Source organism: Thermobia domestica, chromosome 11, assembly GCF_964235325.1.
Source record: "Thermobia domestica chromosome 11, izTheDome1.hap1.1, whole genome shotgun sequence".
Classification (NCBI taxonomy): Eukaryota; Metazoa; Arthropoda; class Insecta; order Zygentoma; family Lepismatidae; genus Thermobia; species Thermobia domestica.
This window is the reverse complement of record NC_137464.1, coordinates 88,286,866-88,310,279: the sequence shown is the minus strand read 5'-3', so window position 1 is coordinate 88,310,279 and position 23,414 is coordinate 88,286,866. Positions and strand designations below refer to the sequence as shown.

The following is a 23,414-nucleotide window of genomic DNA, read 5'->3' as shown; positions in this document are numbered from 1 at the left end:
TGCAGGGTCGGGGAAAAGGTCAGGGAAAGTGGGAATTTTATTGTGTGTCAGAGAAAAAATTTTCCCATGCTGTGAGGGGTGAAGGAATGCCACTAAAATAGTCATAAATTACAGGTAAATGAATTGGTTCGTTTGTACGTTTGTAGAATATTGTATAAGCATATAAACAGTGATGAAAACTTACAGTTCACTTTAAATATAAGTTGGGGCCGCGGTGGCTCAGTGGTAGAGCGTTCACCTCTGGTGATTGGAGTCCCGGATTCGATCCCAGCCCCCGCCAAGTGAACATTGTGGTGGACAAACACCGTGTGCGTGGGTTTCCTCGGGGTTCTCCCGTTTCCTCCCACTTTCTTCATTCCACCATTTCATTCATTACTCATCATCACCGTCTCCTTTAGCCTAACCGGCATAAGCGTGGGACGTAAAACAAAGATTTCATTTTCATTTTTTAAAATATAAGTTATTTTTCGTGAGTTATACTAAGAAAAAAAGAATGACAGAGTCAGGGAAAATTATAATTTTCTCAGGGAAAATGTCAGGGAAAGTCAGAGAATTTGATTATGCTTGCTTGGTAGACACCCTGTTACATTTGTACACTTTCTCAATAAAATTATACTTGTTTATGTTTAACAGGGGAATGATTGATGTAACATGAAAATTTGATCTAGTTCATCTGTACTCTTTCTCTCATAAACACAATCTAATTGTATTTTTTTTTTTTTTTTCTGAAAATATAGGCTGGAAGCATTTTACAATTACTTATCGTCTTTTCGGGTTCAGGATACTACCCATTCAATACTACGTAGATGTGGTGTCCTGTAGTATATGACTTCCCCCCCAAAAGTAACTTGGACCCCCCTCTCTACAAAAATTTCTAGGTGCGCACCTGCCAGAAGGTTATTGTATATGGAAACATGGTACAGTTATCTGTTCGAAAAAATATGAAATTATTTTATAAAACCGAATTGTTTCCAGAGTCAAGTTGGGATTTAAGAAATCCTTTTAAAAATGTACCACTATCCGCGAACTTAAAACAGGGCCTGTATTTATTTATTTATTTATTTAAAGATATTTTGCGTTTCATTTGTATTTATCTCGGGACACTGGAGGACATTTCGAGAAAAGCTTATCAATCCTTATAAAATCAGAACGTCTGGTCACCCTATATTAAAATAATATTATTATTATTATTTTGTTGTGAAATAATGATATGACTCTTTTCGTAATCCGCCATTTAGCCAACCATTGTTCAAATTTCTTGTTTTATGGAATTAATTTCATACACAGATCTGGATGTTAGTTGAAAATGGCATTTTAAAGGAAATCATGTAACTAACGGTAATACATTGAAGATGTACCTGTAAAGGTTAGTTCATCTAATTTGTATTATAAAAATTTCCGTCTGACCGTATATTTCCTCTAGATAACGTTGTTTACACTATGAAAAGTTAAATAATTTATTACCTAATAATGTCTACGAGTTATAAAATGGAAAAATAAAAATTATTTGATGTCAGTGATACCAATCTATCTGACACAAAATGTCAACTTCCTGTAGCGAACTGTGTATAGCACAATTTTACAGCAACAGAAAGAAAGAAATCACACAAGAACGCCAACAATGTGAAAAATGGATGGCAATATGCACAAACAAATGGATGTATTCATTCGTTATTCCATGCTCTGCAAAGCGGTCCCTTTTTTGGGAGCGGAAACTGAAAACTATAGAATCAGGAACTAGCATTGTTTGCTGTTAAAATACTGTGATATATACACACAGCAGCTTCCTGTTGTAGCAGCGCTGCCTTTAACCCATAACTAGTGAAAACACAATGTGATGCTCAGCTGTTTGTTCATCATATACCATTTATCTTCAGGGAATCACTTTCATACAATTTATGAAAACTTATAAGCGCACCTGTTCTCCCATTGTTTGTTTCTCTTTCATTTTAATAAGATTAGGAGACGGGACTTCGTAAATACTCAGCTTTTATACATACAAATTATTTCTTCACTGTTTGAAAAAAAAAAAAAAAAGAGAGAGAGAGAGAGAGAGAGAGAGAGAGAGAGAGAGAGAGAGAGAGAGAAGAGCTGAAGAGCATCACTTGAAATTAAATGACATCAGTGTTGCCAAATACTATATGAAACCAATATCAACTTGAATTGATGCTACTGCAGCCTGTTCAGCCCAGCTTTCACTAAAATGTACGTTCATCTTATTTGTATCTGGACGCTAAACGTACTTTCATTCTTATTTCGCTCATGATAAGCTTATCGATTGTCAAATACATACCGGAAAATTAAGTGGAAAGTGATTATTGTTTAAGCAGTGCTCTTTTAATTGTAATAAGAACCATGATCATTGCACATCAACTGCCGCAAATTAGAGAGCTTACATAATCATTTCGTCGACATTAACAGTTATCAAAAATAGACTTGAGTGAGAACTAATGAAGACTTCACATGCTAGGCCTACTAGCTTACTACAGCAATACTAAGCCTAGTGCGGCTTCGTTTTATTACCTTTTACTAATTGTAGTCCTTTGTCTTTCTTGCGTATCACGAATAGTATGATGCAGTTTCTTCCTCAATAATGTCTTAACTTTTTTTGATCCTTATAATTATTTGTAATACTGCTCTTTTCTCTCCTGTTCTCACTGTTTTATCAATATTTTCGGCTTGTCCTAGTTGAATTTAACTGTTCTTTTCCATTTCCTGAATACACCTAGTCGCTTTTCATCACTTTTATGTAGCAAATATATTCTTCTCCCATAGACTACAGTACTTGATACTAAATCTTTGACACACGCTTTTCTTAACTCTATTCAAAGACATAGAATTAATTCTCCTTTCATCCTTTTTTTCCTTGCATCTAATTTCCTTCAAGTATTCGAGAACCAGGCCGGTAGCCAGCCCAAAAATGTAGGGGGGGGGGCGGTAGAAGTTAGGGAGGCCCGATCCAAAACTATTATAGTTCATCATATTATTGTTCATTTGCAAGCCTACCGTGAAAATTTTAGGGGGGCCGGCCTGCCCTAGACCCCCCTTGAATACGGGCCTGTCGTGAACAGCAATGCTGGAAACAGGTCATCTGTTTTTCTTCTTCCTCATTCTTTTATATAGTTCAGTCGCAGGGATATAATGGAACGCATATACGGGAGTATGTGGCGTATACCGACCTAATTTAGGGCGTATACTCACTTTAAATCAGGAATGTAATGAAAGTTAAAGAATGAGTCACTATTCCTGTCCCAAACGGAGAATGACAGTGGAAGGAAAACGGGAGAAAGAACAATATGAATGATAATTTGTGGAAAGCATGTTATTATACCTTCCTAACCAACCAGTCACAGATTGTGTTTGAAGGGTGTAAACAACTTTTTTTCTAGATGGTATGCTACCTTTTAAACTTGTAGGGCCACAGACGTTTTGAGTGTTGTTACGTTGGTGCAGGTCATTCCCAATTTATTGTATCATAGTTTGCAAAGCACCCGGAACTTCTCAATTAGTCTGAACTGAGGCACATTTGGAGGATTGTCTTTCCGCGACACAAATTCAACCTTCTGGTCTAACAGATACCCACACAGCACAGTATATCCCAGGAATATTCCATTTCGATTCCATATATTCCTATGAGGTTCTCGAAACTTTGGGAAGCTTTGTGGAATATTCCAGTGATATTCTCAAGGAATATTCTTCATGTTTATGGAGAGAATATGTCAGTAATCTACCAGGAATCTTTCACAGAATATTCCTCCGGTCCTTTTACTGGAATATGCCTGGAACTCGCAATATATTCCACTGGAATATTCTTCCATGTGAAAATAACATGATTGAAATAATCTATAGCAGTTGAAGATCTTGTTTTTGCATCTCTAGATAGTATTTCCACGTGACAAAATTCATGAGACCATAAAATTTGTACATTCAGTAGAAGTACAATTTATCCTATGAACAGAGTATATGTAAAATATCTAAAAATGAAAACCACAAGTTAAACAACGTATTAGTGCATTGTTGCGCTACAACTTGTTTAATTCTAACAGTGCATAAAGTCTGTCTTGTGAAATTGTTCCAGTTTGAAAGGCATATGCAGGTTACTAAATATACCCTACCTGCCAGTTGGATTTTCACTTTCTCCTCCCCTCTCATATGTACAGGATTTTGTGTGCAGCAGCAGTTAGTTTCCTGTTGCATACCTTGAATTCTTGCGTGCTGAGTGTAGGTAGAGGAGGAAATTCCACCAGAATAACTGAAACAATATTTGTGGCTTTTGACAGTTGAGCGTCTCTCAATATTCAACCAAAAAAAGAAAGAAAGAAAGAAAAAAGTTGACTTACCAGTCTTGCAGTACAGTCGTGTTCGTGCAGATTTTATGGTTATGTTAATCATAGTGGATCCATGCAGTCGTCTGTTTGCATGTGATCTTATGTTTCTTTCTGTTTCTTTTTTGTTATTTCATTTAATTGTATCGAAGAACAGTGCTTAAACTATTTGAATAGTTTTCATTTGTTGTGGTTTATACGACAAAATTAATTCTTTGCTAATATTCCTTACTGAAGTTGGCCTACTTCGACACACACACACACACAAATGTAGTACTAGTTATTACTAGAATTCTTCTGTACTTACAAAAAATGACTTAAGGCTAATACCACAACTAGTGTTTTCTTGGAATTACCATAAACTCACCGCTCCTCTTTCATTCGCACGTCATAGGTTTGTTACTTTTTAGTTGGGAACTAGTCAATCTTTTTCTATTCACGGCAGATCAGTCAATATATCTTTTTTTTTTATTATATAAGTATGTGGTTCAGCTGAAAAAAATTACGTACATTCACGAATATGGCTCCCACCTTTACTTATTTTTGTTCGTGGCTGTACAACTATTGCTATAGAAAATTTCACTTGTGTTATACATATTGCTGTATGTGCTATAGAGCTCTGTTTTTAGATTAAGGTCAAGTTTCGGTAGTTATTCGGAAAGTATATTAATAAAATTGAGTTCTCACTTTATTTTTTGATATTCACACGTTCCTGTATTACCATAGGAAGACACGGTGTCTCATCAGTGAGTTGGGAGCTTCTGGTTACTAAGGGTTCTTGGTTCGATTTAGGTTATGTAAGTGTAGTGGTGTACGTATTTGTTTACACTTCGAATAGTTTCACAAGCATTTACTTCTTTTTAACATCCCTCTACTTTAGCCACCAGGCAATCGCGGAAGTAAATAAGCATTTACTTTCGTTTAACATCCGGGCAACCGCGGAAGTAGAAACATCGCTGTTTGAAAAAGTTTCCATCACAGGTGCACACATGGAGAAAGTCTGCCGGGTCCAGACCATCTGAAGACTTTGTAATTCAACATATATTTATACACTTTATCTATAAAACTGTACTTGTTTAACGGGGAAATGATTGATGTAGTTTGATCTTACACTCCATTTGTATTCTTCCTTCTTATAAAAACAAAACTTAGTTTTTTTTTTCCCTGAAAATATCGGTAGAAGTATTTTACAATTAGTTATTGTCTTTTCGGGTGCAGAATGAAACTAGTTCAATACTACGTAGACGTAGTAGCTTGTAGAATTGGAACCCTCCCCTCCAAGAATTGGACCCCTCTCAACAAAAATTTCTAGGTGCCCTCCTCAGGGCCGGATTTAGGGGGGTGCAAAGGTGCACGTGCGTCCTCCTCCCCTTTGTTGTAAATATACACTACCTAAAGTGAGAAGCTAGCAGTGAGTTTTGCAAAATCAATAGTTTAAGTCATTTTTCTGAAGGTTAAAGGAAAAGAATTCATCGAGAGCAGACACTTAGCATTTCCAAAGGAATTCCTTATTCACATCACAGATGCCTAAAGGCATTTAAAAAAAACTCAAATTTAATTCAAATGTACTGGTAGTTATTGGTGCACCTCTCTCAGAAAATCCTGGATCCGGCCCTGGCTCTCCTAGTTTCCATGCTGTATTCACGAACAATACCTTGAGGAATACGGGTGTTATACATACATTTGAGCTTCGGTCGTAACTTATGTGGCTATTTCCAGATTTTCTTCTTTCTTCATTTTTTTTTCCTTTTGTGGCACCATGTAGCGTAGTCACTGAGGCTCTCATCTTTGGTGCGAGTGGTCCCCAATTCGATTCCCGATCGGAACCTTCGGTGGAAAAAGTGTAAAAGTATTTTCAGGCCAGGCATCCTGAGTGAGATGTTTTTGGATTTTCCTTATTCACACTATGCAAATCCCGGAATGCTATCTAACATAATGGTCCCAGGGCGCTTCCTTTCTTCTTCATTTCGGGACCACTATACTTACTGTTATTAGGTGTTGTGAGAAAGCTTGACGAAGTTATAGTTCATAATTTTGCTGTTTTCAGGTTACGTTGTGTAATAAATTGTTTGAATTTGCTGGATTGGTGAATTCTTCTTTTTCACTTGGTTCCATTTTTGGTTCTATCAACATTTTAATTGTTGTGATAGGAAAAGTAAAGAATTTGCAAGTATACGGCTCGCATTCAGGATGTTTTCAAACTTATCCCCTCCCCCCCCCCCTTATCGCTAGAAAATGTTTCGGATGATTGGTTGGAACTCGTGTTTATGTTTCCTGCGTCTGAAAAATTAACTGAATTTTTCGATTATTTCGTAGAGCATTGATTGGAATATCCAAACATGCCTGTCGAATTATGGAACGTTCAGAGCTAACGTCCCCGTAGAGGGTTGGAATCGCAAATTAAACCTCTAAAAACCTCTAATGGATGTAAAACCTCTAATCTCTTTCTCTTAGTTCATCGTCTGAAAAATTAACCAATAACTTCACTTTCGCAATTCAGTCAGGTGAAATTGGTTTATCTGCAAAGAAAAGGAAGATGTCATTGCGTGTGAATCACAAAGAAGATTCTGTAAAAATACAGAGAAACGGGAGACTTGAGCAAATGTATTCGTGCAATAGTGTACATACAAAAGCTTTAACAAACACTGAACAGCATTTCGGAAACAAACAGTTGACAAAGGAGTTTATTAATCCTGTGTGTGGAAACCAAATGTAACTAAATATGACCTCTCATACAACAATGAGCTACATTCTCGGCATTAAGTAATCATAGCCAGTTCCAAGCCTGGGTAAGGTGTGGAGGGAACTTGATTTTAGTATTCAAATTTTCGTGTTTCATTTATTTTGATTTCTTATGGACTTTATGAATCGAATAGATCGTGGGGTCGTGGGGCTCAGTGATAGAGCATTCACCTCGGGTGCATGGGGTCCTTGGTTCGATCCCAGTTCACGCCAAGTGAACCTTGTTGTGGATAAATACCGTGTGTGTGGATTTTCTTGGGGTTCTCTCGTATCGTCCCACTTTCTTCATTCCACCATTTCCTTCATTTTTCAGCATCACCGTCTCCTTCAGCCTAGCCGGCATAATCGTGGGCCATAAAACTTACAAAGATTTCATTTCATTTCATTTCATTTCGAATAGATCGTGCAGTATCTCAATACTTTTACTAGAATTTACTTTTTTACATGTGTTACTGCAGTAGTTCAACTTCGAACCGCAAGTATTTATTCCTTTTAATAGTGCAATATTTAAATACGAGGAGCAGTCAAAAAAAAAAAAAGTTCTCGGAATGCTATTGTAGCTTTGGCATTTGTAATGCAATCACAATGAATCTTATAGAATATAGTCCTTAGGTTGCCAGGCCGTGGTGGCTCAGTGGTAGAGCGTTGACCTTTGGTGCATGGGGTCCTTTGTTCGATCCCAGCCTCGCGCTAAGTGAGCTTTGTGGTTGACAAACATCATGTGCGTAGGTTTCTCGGGGTTCTGCCGTTTCCACCTGCTTTCTTCATTCAACCATTTTTCATTCATTTCTTTCATCACTGTCTCCTTTAGCCTAGCCGGCATAAGCGTGTTACGTAAAACTTTTTAAAAAGGTTTTTCCTTAGGTTGCCTTATTATAAAATTTACAAGTGTGAGCAGGTCATAACAGGCAGTGTGCGAGTAATGTAGCTGAAAACGGAGGAATGTGTAGTGATCAGTAGTTGCAATTTCACAGATCGAGCAACGCGTAAACATCAAGTTTATGTGCAAATTAAAGAAAATTTGCTTCAGAGACTTTGATAGCCTTAAAAAAAAAAAAAAAAAAAAAAAAAAAAGTTTAGTACCATCTGATGTTTGGCACTTCCCAAAACTAAAAATGAGCCTTTTCTGTTTGGCCAACGTAGAAGAGATAAAAGCCAATGCGACGGCTGAGCTTTAGCAGATACCAAAAGAGGTCTTTCGTCGGTGTTTCCACTAATCGCAGAAGCGGTGGAACAAGTGTGTTCCGAAGGTGGCAACTTTGAGGGCGATTAAGAGTCTTCATCCCGGCGAAATTAAAACAACGCTAATTTTATAGTAATTATGTGATATCTTCAAATAGATAAAAGATAATTGAAATATGGAACAAGAGCGCCCTAGACAATATTATTTTGCGTGAGGTACCGTTATCACAAGTCACCTAGTAGCTTTCCGTTTTCAGCTGTTTAGAAACGCGAAAATAAATGCCGATTTTCAAAATGGCTCGAAATCGAAAGCAGATAAGTGAGTTGTGATAACCGTTTCTCATGTAAAATAATATTGTCTAGGGCGCTCTTGTTCCACATTTCGATTATCTTTTATCTATTTGAAGATATCACATAATTACTGTAAAATTAGCGTCATTTTAATTTCGCCGGGATGAAGACTCTTAAGTGAATGTGTGCTTTTGTTGTGGTAATAAATAGCTACAACAGAATTCCGAGAACTTTTCGGCTGCTTTTCGTACAATGAAGATTAATGTTACATATTAGAAATCTCATCTCTTGTGTGAACTGAAACAGCTCCTGTGATTGATCTTGGCCAAGACCAGTTCTTTTCGGGCAAAAGCTACATTTTCTTTCGGGCTAAAAACTACGAAATTTCACAAACGGGGAATCAACACGCCGCGCCGGGGGAAAACCGGAGCCGTCGCTTTTCGTTTTGTGTAATTGTTTCATCGTTAAACGTATCTCTCTTTAATCAATGTATCTAAAAACTTATAACATACTTAACCAGTGCATAAATCTTGAGCTGCTAATGTGGCAACGTATGTTTACTTAGATAAAGAAATAGGAAGGAAGTGGTTCCTGCAGAGGAAGTCAGTTCACACAGCTTAAAAAGCTTATTTTCTGTTTTGCAACTTTGTTGTTTGGAGCTTTCAGTCTTCTAAGTAGGCAGATGCTGAAAACAAGTGTTCGAGTATGAAAGTGCGTCTAAATTTGATTGATAAAGTGTGTTGTGTGTGACTATAACAATATACAAAATTACGGTTGTTAATGTTAGTGCATTATATAGTCAATATTTGAAGGAGTATCAATCAACATGTCGAATCGTCGATCGTACGTTGACTCGATGCGTCGAAAAGGTGGGTTTTTCTTGTTTCCTTTCTTTTCCATCGTGGTACCTAAAGGTTGATGATCACTTTAGGATTGGTACTACAGTTTAAGAGCAGGTTTACCAGATTACTCATTTTTACCAGTTATCACTCTTTTTGAGACCGTTTCTCTCCCGTTTAATTATCCCTAAAACACTAAATAATCACTCGTTCTTCTGATTCTAGTTTTCTCTAAGAACTAGAAAAAATTGCTTCTAGTGTACAATTCATTTTAACATCTTTTTATTCCTTCTCTTCACTTTCTTGGGCTGCCCACAGGCCAGTGGCGGCGATTGGACGTTAAAACTGGGGGGGGGGGGGGCAAGACATGAATATTTTTGTATCAATGTTAGTTCCCTGATTGTTCCTAACACTTTGACGAAGGTTGTATAACTAATAGGATACTATCTTTTTCAGTTATAATACCGTATATCGTCTGATGAAGGCAATATGTTCTGTTAGTTGGCGATACTGTCATACATTTATTATTTTTATATGTAAACGTTGCTTTGCTCAGCGATTTATTATTTTAGTGTAAACGTATATCGTATTTCATATTTTAAGTAAATTGACAAGAGCAACGCAAGTAGATACTAGCCCTTTGTACTCTTAAACAACGAAAGTGTAAGAAGAGATTTGATTCCTTGCTCATGAACATCTTAAAATTCTGTTTGGAAAATTGTGTGATCAGATTATTTAATAACAAATTTGCAAAACAAATAAATAGAAAGGATAATATTAATAATGAGGTTTGTTTTGCAAAAGTTATATGCTGGGGATTTTTGAACAACTTATATTTTTAATTCCATACATGCTATCGTCGTCTGATATTCAAAACCACATATGGCGAATTTGAGTTTTTGATTCCATTAGAATCAGTATAGGAAGGGGCATAATCTAATTAAGTAGTACACCTACATAACGACAAACGGCTCTGTTATTCCCTCAAAGTAATACCGCTCATAAAGAGGTTAAAGCTATTTTTAGACAGTTTTTTGTCTTTCCTGTAAAATTGGTGAAATGTTACTTACGGTATTGAATCTCAGACGACGATGCTACATTTACAGCTTCCCGAAATATGTTCGTTGCCATCAGGTGCAGCTTTCACTTTCTTGGAACACATCAATACACAATACTTAGAATCACTCCACACTCCAGTTATACAAAATAATCCTAAAACTTAGAATTATACCGAATTCACTAAATTTAATAATATGCACACTGGTACACCCCTAAACACACCACTTCATTCGTATATTACACTGCAAAACAATGGAAAAGGTAGAAGTTTTTTCTTATTACTCTCTTTTTAATCAATACTCCTTACTATTAGAAAGAAGAAAAGACATTTTAGGAACTGTCGATATTTGTGCGATTAAAGAATTACTTGTGAAATACTTTTTTTTTTTTTTCAAAATGTTCTCTCAATTAGTTTCAAAGCTGCTGACTAATATATCGAGCCCTTGTAAGAAGAAATGAAAGTACTCTGTAATTGTTGCGCTCCAATAGGTTAATTTTTGAACGATTTTCCGTGGCAATTAAAATGCAATTCCTGTAGTTCTCTTAATTCCACGGAAAGACAACCAAGACGTACTCATGCAACCACAAATATTATATGGCATCATTTTTTTCTATGAACCACTAATACATAACAAAAAATTTACAATTCCAAATGAAACTATATACATTAATGAATATTCAAAAAAGTGGGGGGAAACTGACCCCCTTTGCCCCCCCTAATCGCCGCCCATGCCACAGGCGGATTTTAGGGTACAGGTTGCGCCTAAGAGAGTTTTGGTCGAGGACAGTATTTCATTGAAAATGGCACAACCGAAGTTTAATTATACCGTACTGGTGCTTTAAAGAACTTTAAATTTAATAACATTTAGACTACAAAGCAAGTTACTTTGGTTTTGTCAGAACCAACTGTAGTCTCCTCTTCTACATATTTTGGGGTGAGGGAGAATAGGAAGTAGAAGATTAGTTGGGTTGGAGTTAGCGTCCCTGTCAGCACTGATAATACACGAGACGTGGACCATTCGAACCACATGAGCTCCCTCCGGGAATCGAACCCGGGTTTCCCGTATCAAAGATGCGTACTTTAACCACATAGCCATGAAAGAGCTCTAGTAGCCCTGCGTAACGTAGCGTTGTCGATAACGCCCTCACCTTTGTTACGAGGGGTCTCGGGTTCGGTTTCTAGTGGAAACACTTGGTAGAAAAGGCGTAACATGTTTTTGAGGCCAGCAATCCTGGAGAGATTTTTTCCTGGGGTTTCCTCATTCATCCTGGATGGTACCTAATATAAGGCACACTGCTTTCTTCCTTCCCCAGCATCAGATATCGTGCTCGCCGAGGGGTGTCGTAGCTCATACGTGATGGATTAAGGCCACAGATGGCGGTAATGCCCAGAAGTATGAATAAATAAATGAGCAAGTAACAAAATAACTCTAAATTTAGGAGATTGCACCCAAACACTTCGGGGGATGTACCCACTTTCTCTTGCATACATTAACAAGTGAAATATTAAGGGTACTCTATTTTGAATACATGATTAAATCTACAGTTTTCTTTGTGATATAAATAAAATTAATAGTAATAACAATGAAAGAGGTTGCAGGCTAGACGCCGATTTTTGTTGATCAAAGATAGAGGACGTACTTATAATCTGTTATCGATAACGTATGAAAGTTTATTGTCGGATGATAATCATAGTATAAGAGGTTTCAGGTATACGTCGATTTTTGTTGATCCAAGGTAGAGAATTTACTAGTAATCTGTTATAGGTATCTTGTGTTGTAGCTGAAACGTAATTCTATTTTATAGTGCAATATTTATAATATGTAACATTTCATTACGCAATAGTTAAGGGAATGAACTAAAATTTATATTGACTTCCGCGTAGTGATCCGCCCTAACGTATAAAAGTTTATGGTTAAACGATATGAGAAATCTTAATGTGCAAATGTTTTGTTATCACGAGAAACTTTTTACTGATGGCTGTATATCAGTACCCTTGTCAATAGAGTTATCCACGAGGCGAGACAGAATTTTCGTGACAGCATACGAGACGGGATAAAGCAGATAACTAAAAAGAGATAACTTCCCGAGACGAGGCATCACTGTCACGACACTTTCCGGGAATCGACACTGCCGTCCTTTCGAGACGAGACAGACTCAATTCTTGCCTTGTAGGTAATCCTGGTTGTGAAGTATTACATTATTTAAGGGGCATTGACTAGAAGTATTCCAGCAGTGGTTGAGGGAAATCACGTCGATAAAAACTTAAATTTTATCGCCCCAAACTGACGAAAGAAAGTTTCATACAACTTTAAAAAAAAAAAAAAAAAAAAAGCTGTATAAAACTTAATACATTAGGTAAGTTTTCTTCCCTTAAGATGAAGCAATAGCATTTAAATTTGTTATAGATGTGACTTACTTCAAGAACCGCCACTGATGTCCAAGATTCGTTTCGGAATTTTATGTATGTAATTAAAAAATTCCATTCCAAAATTCCATAACTAAAAGTTCTCGCACGTACAACCATTCTTCTGTCTCTCAACTGTTGCAAGTAACAAAATGTAAATCTAAATTTTTAAAAAGTGAATTTTGTTATTACTTTTATTCTTTTGTATGAATATATGAATGAGTATCCTTAATGAAATTAAGCATCTCACATCAGACTTTTTTTTTAATGGCTCTAATTTTCATAATTTGTTGGATCTCATTAATATCATTAGGTAGTCTTTTTGTGCTGAATGTAAACAGCTCTTCAGAAAGAATTGAGAGTGCGTTAGGTGTTGCAATTAAAACAAGGTCGCTCAAGGCGTGAGAACGGAAGCATTTTTCTAGCTTACATGACGCCATCTTTGAGTGGTGATTATCTCTCTCGTTTCTTTCCCCCCTCCCCCTGTTCTCTTAATCTGTGACAGGATTCTTAAAAGAATGAAAGAAGGAAATTAAAAAGAATAAGGCTTTAATTATAGTGATTATTTTTTATTTTAAAGACAGTTATTTCGTTTGTACAAAATAGTTGTAGGTTAATCCTAATTGTACAATTTCGATGTTATGAAGACTACCCCTGCTGCAGGGGTTCAGAGGCGTATTTTATAATTCAGAGGCCGTTTAAAAAAAAAAAAAAAAAAAAAGAAGTTTTGACTGACATATGAGAGAGTTTTGTGGGTGAAACCTAGTAACTACATACCTACCTATTAAAGATATTACATCACAAAAACAGCGTATTCTTTTCTCGACGGCATTCATATGGCTCCTCAGCTTTCCAGTTAATGTGTCAGTTTTTTTTTCCTGATAATTAATCTATCCCGTTTAACCTACTGTTACAGACTGACATTTCAGTAATTGTGAGGGTTATCTGTTCACTCAGTTAGAATTTATTCCTTCCCTCTTCCGAGGACTTTCTATCGCCCCGTGTTGATATTAGTGTAGAAACCAATACTACTGAATATAGTGAAATTTGCACTTTAAAAAATTGAAATCTTTCAGTTTAACGTCCCACGTATACTTTCTTAAATCTTTACGGCAGCATCCTCAAATTTCGCCCCCTCAACCATAGGAGATATTTTTAAATCGGACTTTGTATACTTTTTTTAAAGTACCCATAGTTCACTTCCAGAGTTTAATTCTGGAAATGGCATTGAAACTGACTTTCCAACCCTTTCCTGCGTGTTAAAATCATCCTCCCGGCTTTGCAACCTTGAGTGATTTTTTAACTTCGAATTCATTCTTTCAATCTTGATGTGAGGCACAAATATTAAAGGAAAAATAGCAACATATTTTCCATTACATAATCATATAAACTGTTTGTCTTACACACAGAGTTATTTAACTTAATTTTACATATTTTACTCAGTACAAAGAACAAAGTATTCAAGAAGTGGAAGACAATTAATGACGCCTAAAGTGCTCAAACTATTTCTTCAAATGAATGTCTCAATCGATTCTGTGAAATGTTGACTGATGTATATAAACCCAAACGTGTAGCCAGTGCGTTGGCTTTCCTTAATCGGCACAGTGAGGAATGTGAGGATTTTTAAAGCAAAATTGTCACAGGGGACGAAACATGGGTGACTTACGTTACACCGTAATCAAAGCAACAACCCATGGAATGGCGGCATTCAACATTATCCAAGAAAGTGAAGCTGAAGCAAACAATTTCAGCCCGGGAAATCATGTGTTCTGTGTTTTGGGACAGAAAGAGAGTGTTACTTGTGGATTTTTTGCCTTGTTGTGAAAATAAATTATACGGTGTATTGTGAGAGCTTACAAAAACTGCACCACCCAACCCAATACAAAAGGCGTGGCATGCTGAGTTAGACAATTATTTTGCTTCATAACAATGCCCGTCCCCACGCGGCAACTCAAACTTAAAATCTCATACCATAATTTGCCTGGGAACAACTTGATCACCTTCCGTACAGTCCCGATCTAGCTCCCAATGACTACCACATGTTCCTGCACTTTAAGAAGCATCTAGATGGTCAGCGCACGACGACGATGATGAAGTCATAACGGCCGTGTTGCAATAGTTGTGAAATCAGGCGGCAATCTTCTTTGAGGATAGTATTCAAAAGTTTGTTTACACTATGATATGTGCCTTAATATTGTGGAAACTATGTAGAAAACTAGATTGAAATACATACTTTAATGTAACAATAAAATTGTTGTGAGAAACATACACTTATTTTCTTTTTTATTTGAATATATATATATATATATATATATATATATATATATATATATCGTACCAAGATGATACATGGCATGTGTTTACTTGGTAGAGTACTTAGTTTCATTTGTTGAGATACTTCAGCCAACTTGATTCAAAATGGCGGCCATTTAAAAATTTAAAACATTCATAACTTCTTACTGTTGATGATGGAGACAAAAAAGTGTTTTAAAAAATAGAAATGGTAACAAAAAATTTGGTACAAGGCCGTAGATCGAACAAACATAAAGGTCTGGGGGGCGAAGCCTCCAACTAGCCGAAGGCTAGTGTATTTGCATAAAATCAATATGCATAGCAGTCACAAGGGAGAGTAAGTAAAAATAAATAAATAAATAACGCTGCTTGATACGTATATTTGCACTCAACCTGGTAATATGAGAGTTTTTCGATACATTGTAAATGAAATAGCAGTTCATTTACATGGATTTCAGAAAATCCATCTGAAAGGGATGGGGAATATTAAAAAAAATCGCTGAGGGACGACATCCCTCACACATGATAGCCCAACATAGATATATGTGCCGAAAGCCCAGAAATCTAATTCTTAATCTTAATATAATAACATTGCTTATTCTTTTTGATACTCTGGTAGAAATACTAAAGGAGATGGTATTTATCCTATCTCTGTGCAATGTGTAAGTTTCACGAACTAAAAGGTAGACCACTTTCATCAGAGTGCATCAAAACAATCGCAAGAACAAGCAGCTCGTAGAAGCAAATTAGGTATTTTCATGAATATCTACAAGATATATAAATATAACTACATTGGATCAAGGCTTGCGGAGAAGTAAATCGTACCAACAACTTTTCCCAATGATCTCAGTTTCAGATTCCCCAAGGGAAATCAAACAGGGGAGAAACCTCTCTCTGTATGCTCTTTTCGGATGCTGACGCAAAGGAAATATCTCACACCATGAAGAATTTCCTGAGAGGATCCGGAAGTGTTGCCATTAAAATATTTATAGAACTGTATAATTTCCTTCGTTACGACTTGACCCGATCTAATGATTCCGATAAGACTCTATTTAATATTATATTAAATGGTGAGCTAGAGAGAGTAAATCATTTCAGAATGCAACTGTTTTCCCAATGAAAGAGTTGTTGTTTTTTTTTATTGCAATTATTTTCTCATATGGTATCGTTTTATTAGACTGATTTGATCATTTCCACTTGTATTCTTATGTGGCACCACGGTTATGAAGGACAGAACTTGCTTAGTCTCCGAACTACGATGAGACTGGATTCCAGTGGAATCGGGTGTATATAGAACATCAAAATGCAAGATCACCTCGTACAGAATAACCTCAAACCGTTTGAATCCAGTTGGAAAAATGAAAATAAACGGAAATGAAAAAGTAGTGTTTCAAATTGCTTTGTTAACTCCAGTCATTCAGTACTGTTTGGAAATATTCTTAAAATGAAGAAATGAATTTAAATCCAGGGCAAAGCTTCCATTTCAATTAAATATTTTTTTCCCCCTCCGTAAACTACGGATTTTCATTTCGTCTCCCAAGAGTGTTTGATTACATGATCGCTCTACAGGCCTCAGGTTGTTTTTACCACACTAATTGTTACATTACTTCCCTTCGATTATTTTAGCGATTCTTACCTTAGGAATTGTGTGTCATAGTAATTAGGGTGGGGGAGATCACTCGAGAAATGTTAAAACTTGTTGGAGGGTTGGTTCCCGGGCGTTTATATTCCCTTTTTTTTCTTGGTACCAAGGTTGTAGGAGATGTGGGCATATATTTTAATATGAAATCCAAACCATTGTAATTCACTGAAATTTCAAGGCTCATTCAATTGAAATCGAACCCGGGACCTCGGGCACCAAAGACGCACGCGCTAGCTACTAGCCTAGCGGAAAAAGCTAAAATCTTAAGACTAATGTAATGTAGTTCTATTGACATAGGATAGATAGATGTAACTATATATATTTGATAATAAACGTAATATGCTTTGCTGTATTTATTATTATTATTATTATTATTATTATTATTATTATTAAGACAAGGGTCGTAGTCATATTTATATTTGAGTATTAATATGTGTAACACAAGTTAGTTGGTGGGCAAACTTAAGTGAAAGAAAAAATGAAAGAAACTTAAATGTAAACAATTAAAACTTTCAGTTAAGGATGATGTTAACCGCTAGTGTACAACGAGCCAAGGGCTTTGGGGAAACGACTACTATAATAAAATTTTAAAGTCCGACATTATGGTTGCACAGTACATACTTGTTCACTCGGGCATGAAATCCTTCATTTGGTATCCTATGGTTGTGCCCTGTAGGCTAAAGGAGACAAATAAGCACAGTGGAATGAGAATGTAGAGGAAACGGGGAAACTCTGAGTAAACGAATGGACAGGATATTGCCCAGCACAAACTCGTATGGCCTGGATCGAACGACGGAACTACCACATCACAGCTGAGCGCTACACCGCTGGTCACCATGCTCCCTGCTCAGCAATAGAGCAAATCAATTACTTTAACTTTGTATTCAAAACTAAATACGAACATGCTTCTGATGAATGCGAATAAACTTGTAAAATTTAATATTTCCGTACCTACAGAAATGTAGGAAATGTAGCATAAGAAATATTGTTGAATTCAATAGCTTGTCGCTGCGTTGAAACTTGATTATTTTTTAGTTTCTATTTGTTCTTGAAAAAAATTATGTATTTACAAGTATATCCTTTTGAGAGTAGCTAAAGGTCTTTTTCGAAATACTGTTTACGTATAGACATCGTAACCAAAATGTTGATGAAAATACAATTTTGTTAGAGTAAGTTTTTATTTTATTTTATTTTATTTTATTTTATGGCTGTTGTTTTGTATCTCATTGTCTGAGTGAAAGTGAACAACGTTAAAGTTTCACGTTGTTACTGTCTATGCATAAATAACTCATCACAAGCAAAGTTTGTGAATCAATTACATAACAAGAACAACTTTAATGTCTAACAACGTTAATGTTATATGGAATTCATAGAAGCAGTAACGAGTAAGGTCTGCTTTTGAAGTCTAGAGTTGATCAAAACTTCAGAACGAGTGAATTCGATATTACTATCGGACCAACTAATAACAACTGAATGAACGTACTAATAATTTATTAGTTACTATGTTTATTTAGACAAGGCTTTCCCTAAGCTGAAACATTTTTCTCCTCTATACACACAAGTTATTTGCTGAGCAAAACCATATATTTTGATTGAAAATTAAATACATGTTACAGTTTCACTAATTAACTCTTTGGCTTCATCAAACACTATGAGATAGAGGATAAGTGTACAGTCTTATATACATACAACAGCTGAGACATCTTTCTTCTGATTGGCTCCTGGCAGCAGCAAATCCCCTTTAAGTATACTTATTTGAAAATTCCTATATAGATGCTTTCTATTGCTAATAACACAAAATGACGATCTTAACTAAACTAATTTAAACTAACAATTAATGAACATATAAACACTATTACACCTAAATATGCATACGTATACACATACACACATATGCAACATGTACATCAATATATATATATATATATATATATATATATATATATGTATTCACCTTTTATACTGTAAGCTTTTGTAACAATTTATTCCACTTCTGGTCTGGTGTAAAGTCCTGCGTTCCAGTTCATCTCTGTATTACCCTCCGTTTCAATACATCGTGCCTCCTTCCATTTTCTGATCTCTCCTCTGTTTCATCCGGTGGAAGCTCTTGAAGGATGTCACACAATTATTATTATTATTATTATTATTATTATTATTATTATTATTATTATTATTATTATTATTATTATTATTATTATTATTGTTATTATTATTATTATTATTATTATTATTATTATTATTATTATTATTATTATTATTATTATTATTATTATTATATTTTTGTCGATAGATACTAATTGTTAAGTTCAGTTAAATTAAATCCGGTGGTCAAATAATTAGCCCACTTTGATCAATCTATCTTTTACTGAAGAAGTGTTCAAAGTGGTCTCGGACGGCATGGTAGTGAGCCGTCGACTTTAAACTGTGTTAATTGATTAATGTAATCAGTGGAGTGTGGTGCTGTTTCCTGCCGTGGAACAGGATATAAATAGTCACACACTCTTCGCCAGCTTGACAAACTCTACGGTAATATTAACCCTCTTCCTTAGTCTAATTGCTATCGCATTAATGCACCGAGTCCTGGTTTCGATTCCCGTTGCAGAGCACAGAAAATTTAATTTAATAACCATTCACTTTCATTAATCATCCACTTCCTTTACCCTAAAGGACATAAACATGGGGACCTTACACTAAGAATAAATCACTTAAAGTGATTAATCGTTCCACCATCTCTTTCACAATCATTTACAATCATTCATTAGCCTAATTGGCATATTCGTGGGACGTTAATTTAAATATTTATTTTCATTTTTACGTATTTTCGTACAGTTGATTGATTTCCAGTGAATTTCTGTAAATCATATGATTCTTTCTTCTATCATTATTGTGACGTAGTGCAACAGTGTTCAAAGTTGCAACTTGTTTGTTCAGCAACACAGAAGAAAAAGAACTGAAAATTTCACTCATTTCGTCAATATTACCTCTGCTATAGAACTACTTAAGCCATTTTGAATTGTATTGAAATTTTCAAAGCTAAAGTTCTTGTGTTTGGCAACTGGTTGGCATGTTTTGAATCATATCCTGCAATCAAATTCAGCAGCTTCAATGTAGCTGCTTTTGTTCACCGACTCGCCACCCTCTTCATATCTTCTAAATGCTAATTTCAGTTTTGATAAACGAAACCTGTGACACTAGTCGGACATTCTATTTTCCGTTTTTCTTTCTTTTCTTTTTCCTTTTTACATTATAATTATGTTTTTGCATTATAATTATGTTTTTGCATTATAATTATAACAGCAATGTTACTCATTCACTTAAATGTCAATCCTTATGTAATCGAATACAGTGATTAGATTGAGATGCCTTCGGGACTATTCATGTGACCTCCTATCTAAATGAAAATTATTCTATCACTGATTTCGCAGAAATTTCGAACTCATTTCTCTGAAAGGAAATAAATATGTCAAATATTGTCATCTATCATTTAATGAGCATCTAGTTACTCATTTCGGAGAATTATAATAAGTACTTTGGAAATACTCAGTACGCGTATAAGATTTTCGTTTGGTTTTAAGTTCTGCAAGATGGCATTTTAAATAATTTAAATTTTAAATTAAAATATTCCTACTTTATTATAAAATTCAGTGAACCAAAAGGCTGGTTGAATTCTATCATTGCCTGTGATTTTATACAGGACGAAATTTCCGAATCTGTGAACTTGGAACAGCTGGTCCGCTGTCGTCTTATTTGCATAGATTTAATTAGGAGTATGCAAACCTAAGATTTTCCGATGTTTCTCTTTTAACGTTATAACAAACGATGAACAAATTGCTTTATTGCGTAGCAAAGTACAATTACATAAACGAAGTGAACTGGACGAAATGTTAGATTTTTAAACCATTCACCAAAGGAAAGCCCTCAACGACACAGATGTGAGCTTCGTGTCCGGCTGATTTTATTCGGAAGAAAACATGTTTCTTACTTACGGTTGAAGTGCAGACTACAAAAGTTAATACGGTGCTGCGCTTGATTAAGCAAGCCAGCGAATGGACTAGAAAATGTATTTTTATTTACTTTTTAAAGTTTTAGAATAAAGTAAATTTATTTAGAGGCTCAAAAGGGGGAAGAGGCTGTTTCCTCTGTTCTATATAAGTATCGCCACTGCTAATGTTTCATTATAGATCATTCAGAAACTGTGGATAAACAACCTGCAGAAAAATCAAATATGATTTGATCCATTTTGGTTATACTCGGATTTTTACGTACTATGGCTATCAGTGTATGAAGGGAATGAAGAACATCCCAATAACTAGTGTGTGGAAGACTATTCCAATAACCATATTCTAATAGCATATCCCAGCACTAACAATACATAACCAGTGTTAAAAATATTGCGTAACACGCAATACCATGCATAACCAACAGCTCAGTGTGTTTATACCATGCGTTAAGTAAAATTGTATGGGTGTCATTTAATTCGGGTGTCATTAAGTACTATAAACAGAGCAAATTATAAAATTTAAAAAAATATCAATAACTACTCGGCTAAATCGTACATTTAAATCTAATTATGGTTTGATTGATGTAGGTGTAATCTTTATAACAATCTTTAACAACGATAACAATCTGTTGAAAATTTATGCAATTTGTTGTTTATAAATACTATTTGAAAAATGAATAACGAATTTCTTTCACATTTATAGCACATACTGGTGAAAAACCTGGTGCGCCTATAGAACACTGATAATAGTGTAAAAGACAAGACAAGACAAGCCAGAGAAGAGCAGACATTTTCATCCCAGGTGGAAGGAAATATGAATCCTTCGCGTTAGAAATAATTTTCTTCATTTAAATATTGTTGCTTTAGTATGTAGCTAATAATTAAATCCATTCACCCGGGGAGAAATTCCTCTGGGACTCCTTGTGAATTCATCCGTCCATCATTTTCATTGATTCTCAAAAGTGGCGTACTAAAAGAGTGCATGGGTTACTGGTTTTAACTCACTTCCTTCGTACAAGATGGAAAAGTATAAATTGAGTGTGTTAAAGTGTAAATTAATATCGAGCAAATCTTGAAGCGGTATGAACTTCGGTGCTTGAATCTTCCCCTTAATGATATTCTGTGTACACCATTCTAATTGCGGTATTCCAACAAACTTTGTTGGAATGACAAGGACGTCTCGGTTTCGGAATTTAAGAAACTCCAAGAAATTATTTAATAAGCCGATTTTTTCTTGATTCTTTTATTTTTCAGGTAAGTAATTGTTCAAAGTGCGAGATAAACGTGTTTTTCACATGAAATACACATATTTTTAACTACTCTTGCCTATATTTTCTTTCAAATAGGTAATTATCTTTCAAATACTTCTGTCTATACGTAATTTGAAAATGTACCATTAGTTGTAAGTATTACTAATATGAATGATTTCTTTATGAGCGATCAATATTTGATTTTCATTAAGGAAACATGGAAGAAATTTGAATATAGAGCCGAAAAAAAGGTAACACCACTTTCTGTATATACACTGACAATCATCTCCACACTGCTTTTGATCGACAGTATTTAATGAAGCATCACCTCCGTTTCTTGTTCGTTATCTTCTAGGAAAATACCATACGTTCCCCGTAACTTTCTGCGACTTCTTGTGTAACACATAATGCTGTACGTACTGTAACCTATATACAGTGACATAACTAGGGGAGAGGGGCAAATCAAGCTTTACCACTTGAAGAAAAAAAACAGAAAAGAAGAATTACGGTCTGATGCCAATATCAGGTGATTTACTCGTCATTTGGCCTAATTCCCATTTTGCCTAACGATCTTACCAGGAAGGAAATATCCCTATATAGAAGATCTGACAGTGTTTCCATACTTAACGAAATTGACAGTCTCTTAGTGTGAATAAGAAACCAATTTATTTATATACATAGGTATCAGAATGTAAAATGCACATGATTGGTCAAACTCATTGATATTAGCCGATCACTGACTACTTTTTGTTCATATTCCAGAAGTTAAATAAATTGTGGCTAGTGGTCGTGACTGATCAGTTCTTATTACTGATAATCAATTGATATCAAAACAATATATCAATTCTGAGTTTATTTATTTGAACAAAATACACACAACATAGATTTTTCTAGTTATTCTTTTATTCAATTCTTTTTCAATCTTTATTCACTGGTATTGATTTCAGGGTTTGTTCATCGGCTGCAATCCAAATAGATAATCCGGTTGTTTAGAATATAAAATACAGGGTGGCCCGAAAGTAGGTATACACCCCTGCATTAACCAAGTATAACATTCTAGTTTATAGGTTTATTTGCTTCGGCTCTTCCGAGCTTAAGATCTAAGTTAAAACACATTATGAACAAACAATAAAGAAACAAAGTCTACCTGATGGATAACAATAAGAAATGATATAAAATGCAGTACTATACTGTATACCTACTTTTGGGTCACCCTGTATATGACAAAAAGCCTAACATATTACAAGAAGGCTGGAGATGTTATGTCTTTAAAGTACTTACTCAAGAATTCAATATGCTTGTTCAATTAATTACACAAACTATTAAGTGTAGATGTGAATGAAGTCTTGTAATACTGAAGAAAACAAAATCGAAGATAAAATCGC

General features: G+C 35.3%; 1 protein-coding gene across 4 annotated transcripts in view; it reads left to right on the top strand.

Moving 5' to 3' along the window:
• Myo81F (unconventional myosin 81F) overlaps window positions 1–23,414 on the top strand; it is a 483,573-nt gene that overhangs the window by 44,617 nt on the left and 415,542 nt on the right. For 2 of the 4 annotated variants that reach the window (XM_081730776.1, XM_081730774.1), the window contains exon 1: window positions 9,214–9,409. The exons of 1 other annotated variant lie outside the window; for it this stretch is intronic. In XM_081730776.1, the coding sequence (XP_081586902.1) occupies window positions 9,367–9,409 (43 nt within the window). In that variant the 5' untranslated portion in view covers window positions 9,214–9,366. Of the gene's footprint in view, window positions 1–9,213; window positions 9,410–23,414 lie in introns of those variants that run through there. One more of the 4 variants, XM_081730777.1, reaches the window with a different exon arrangement.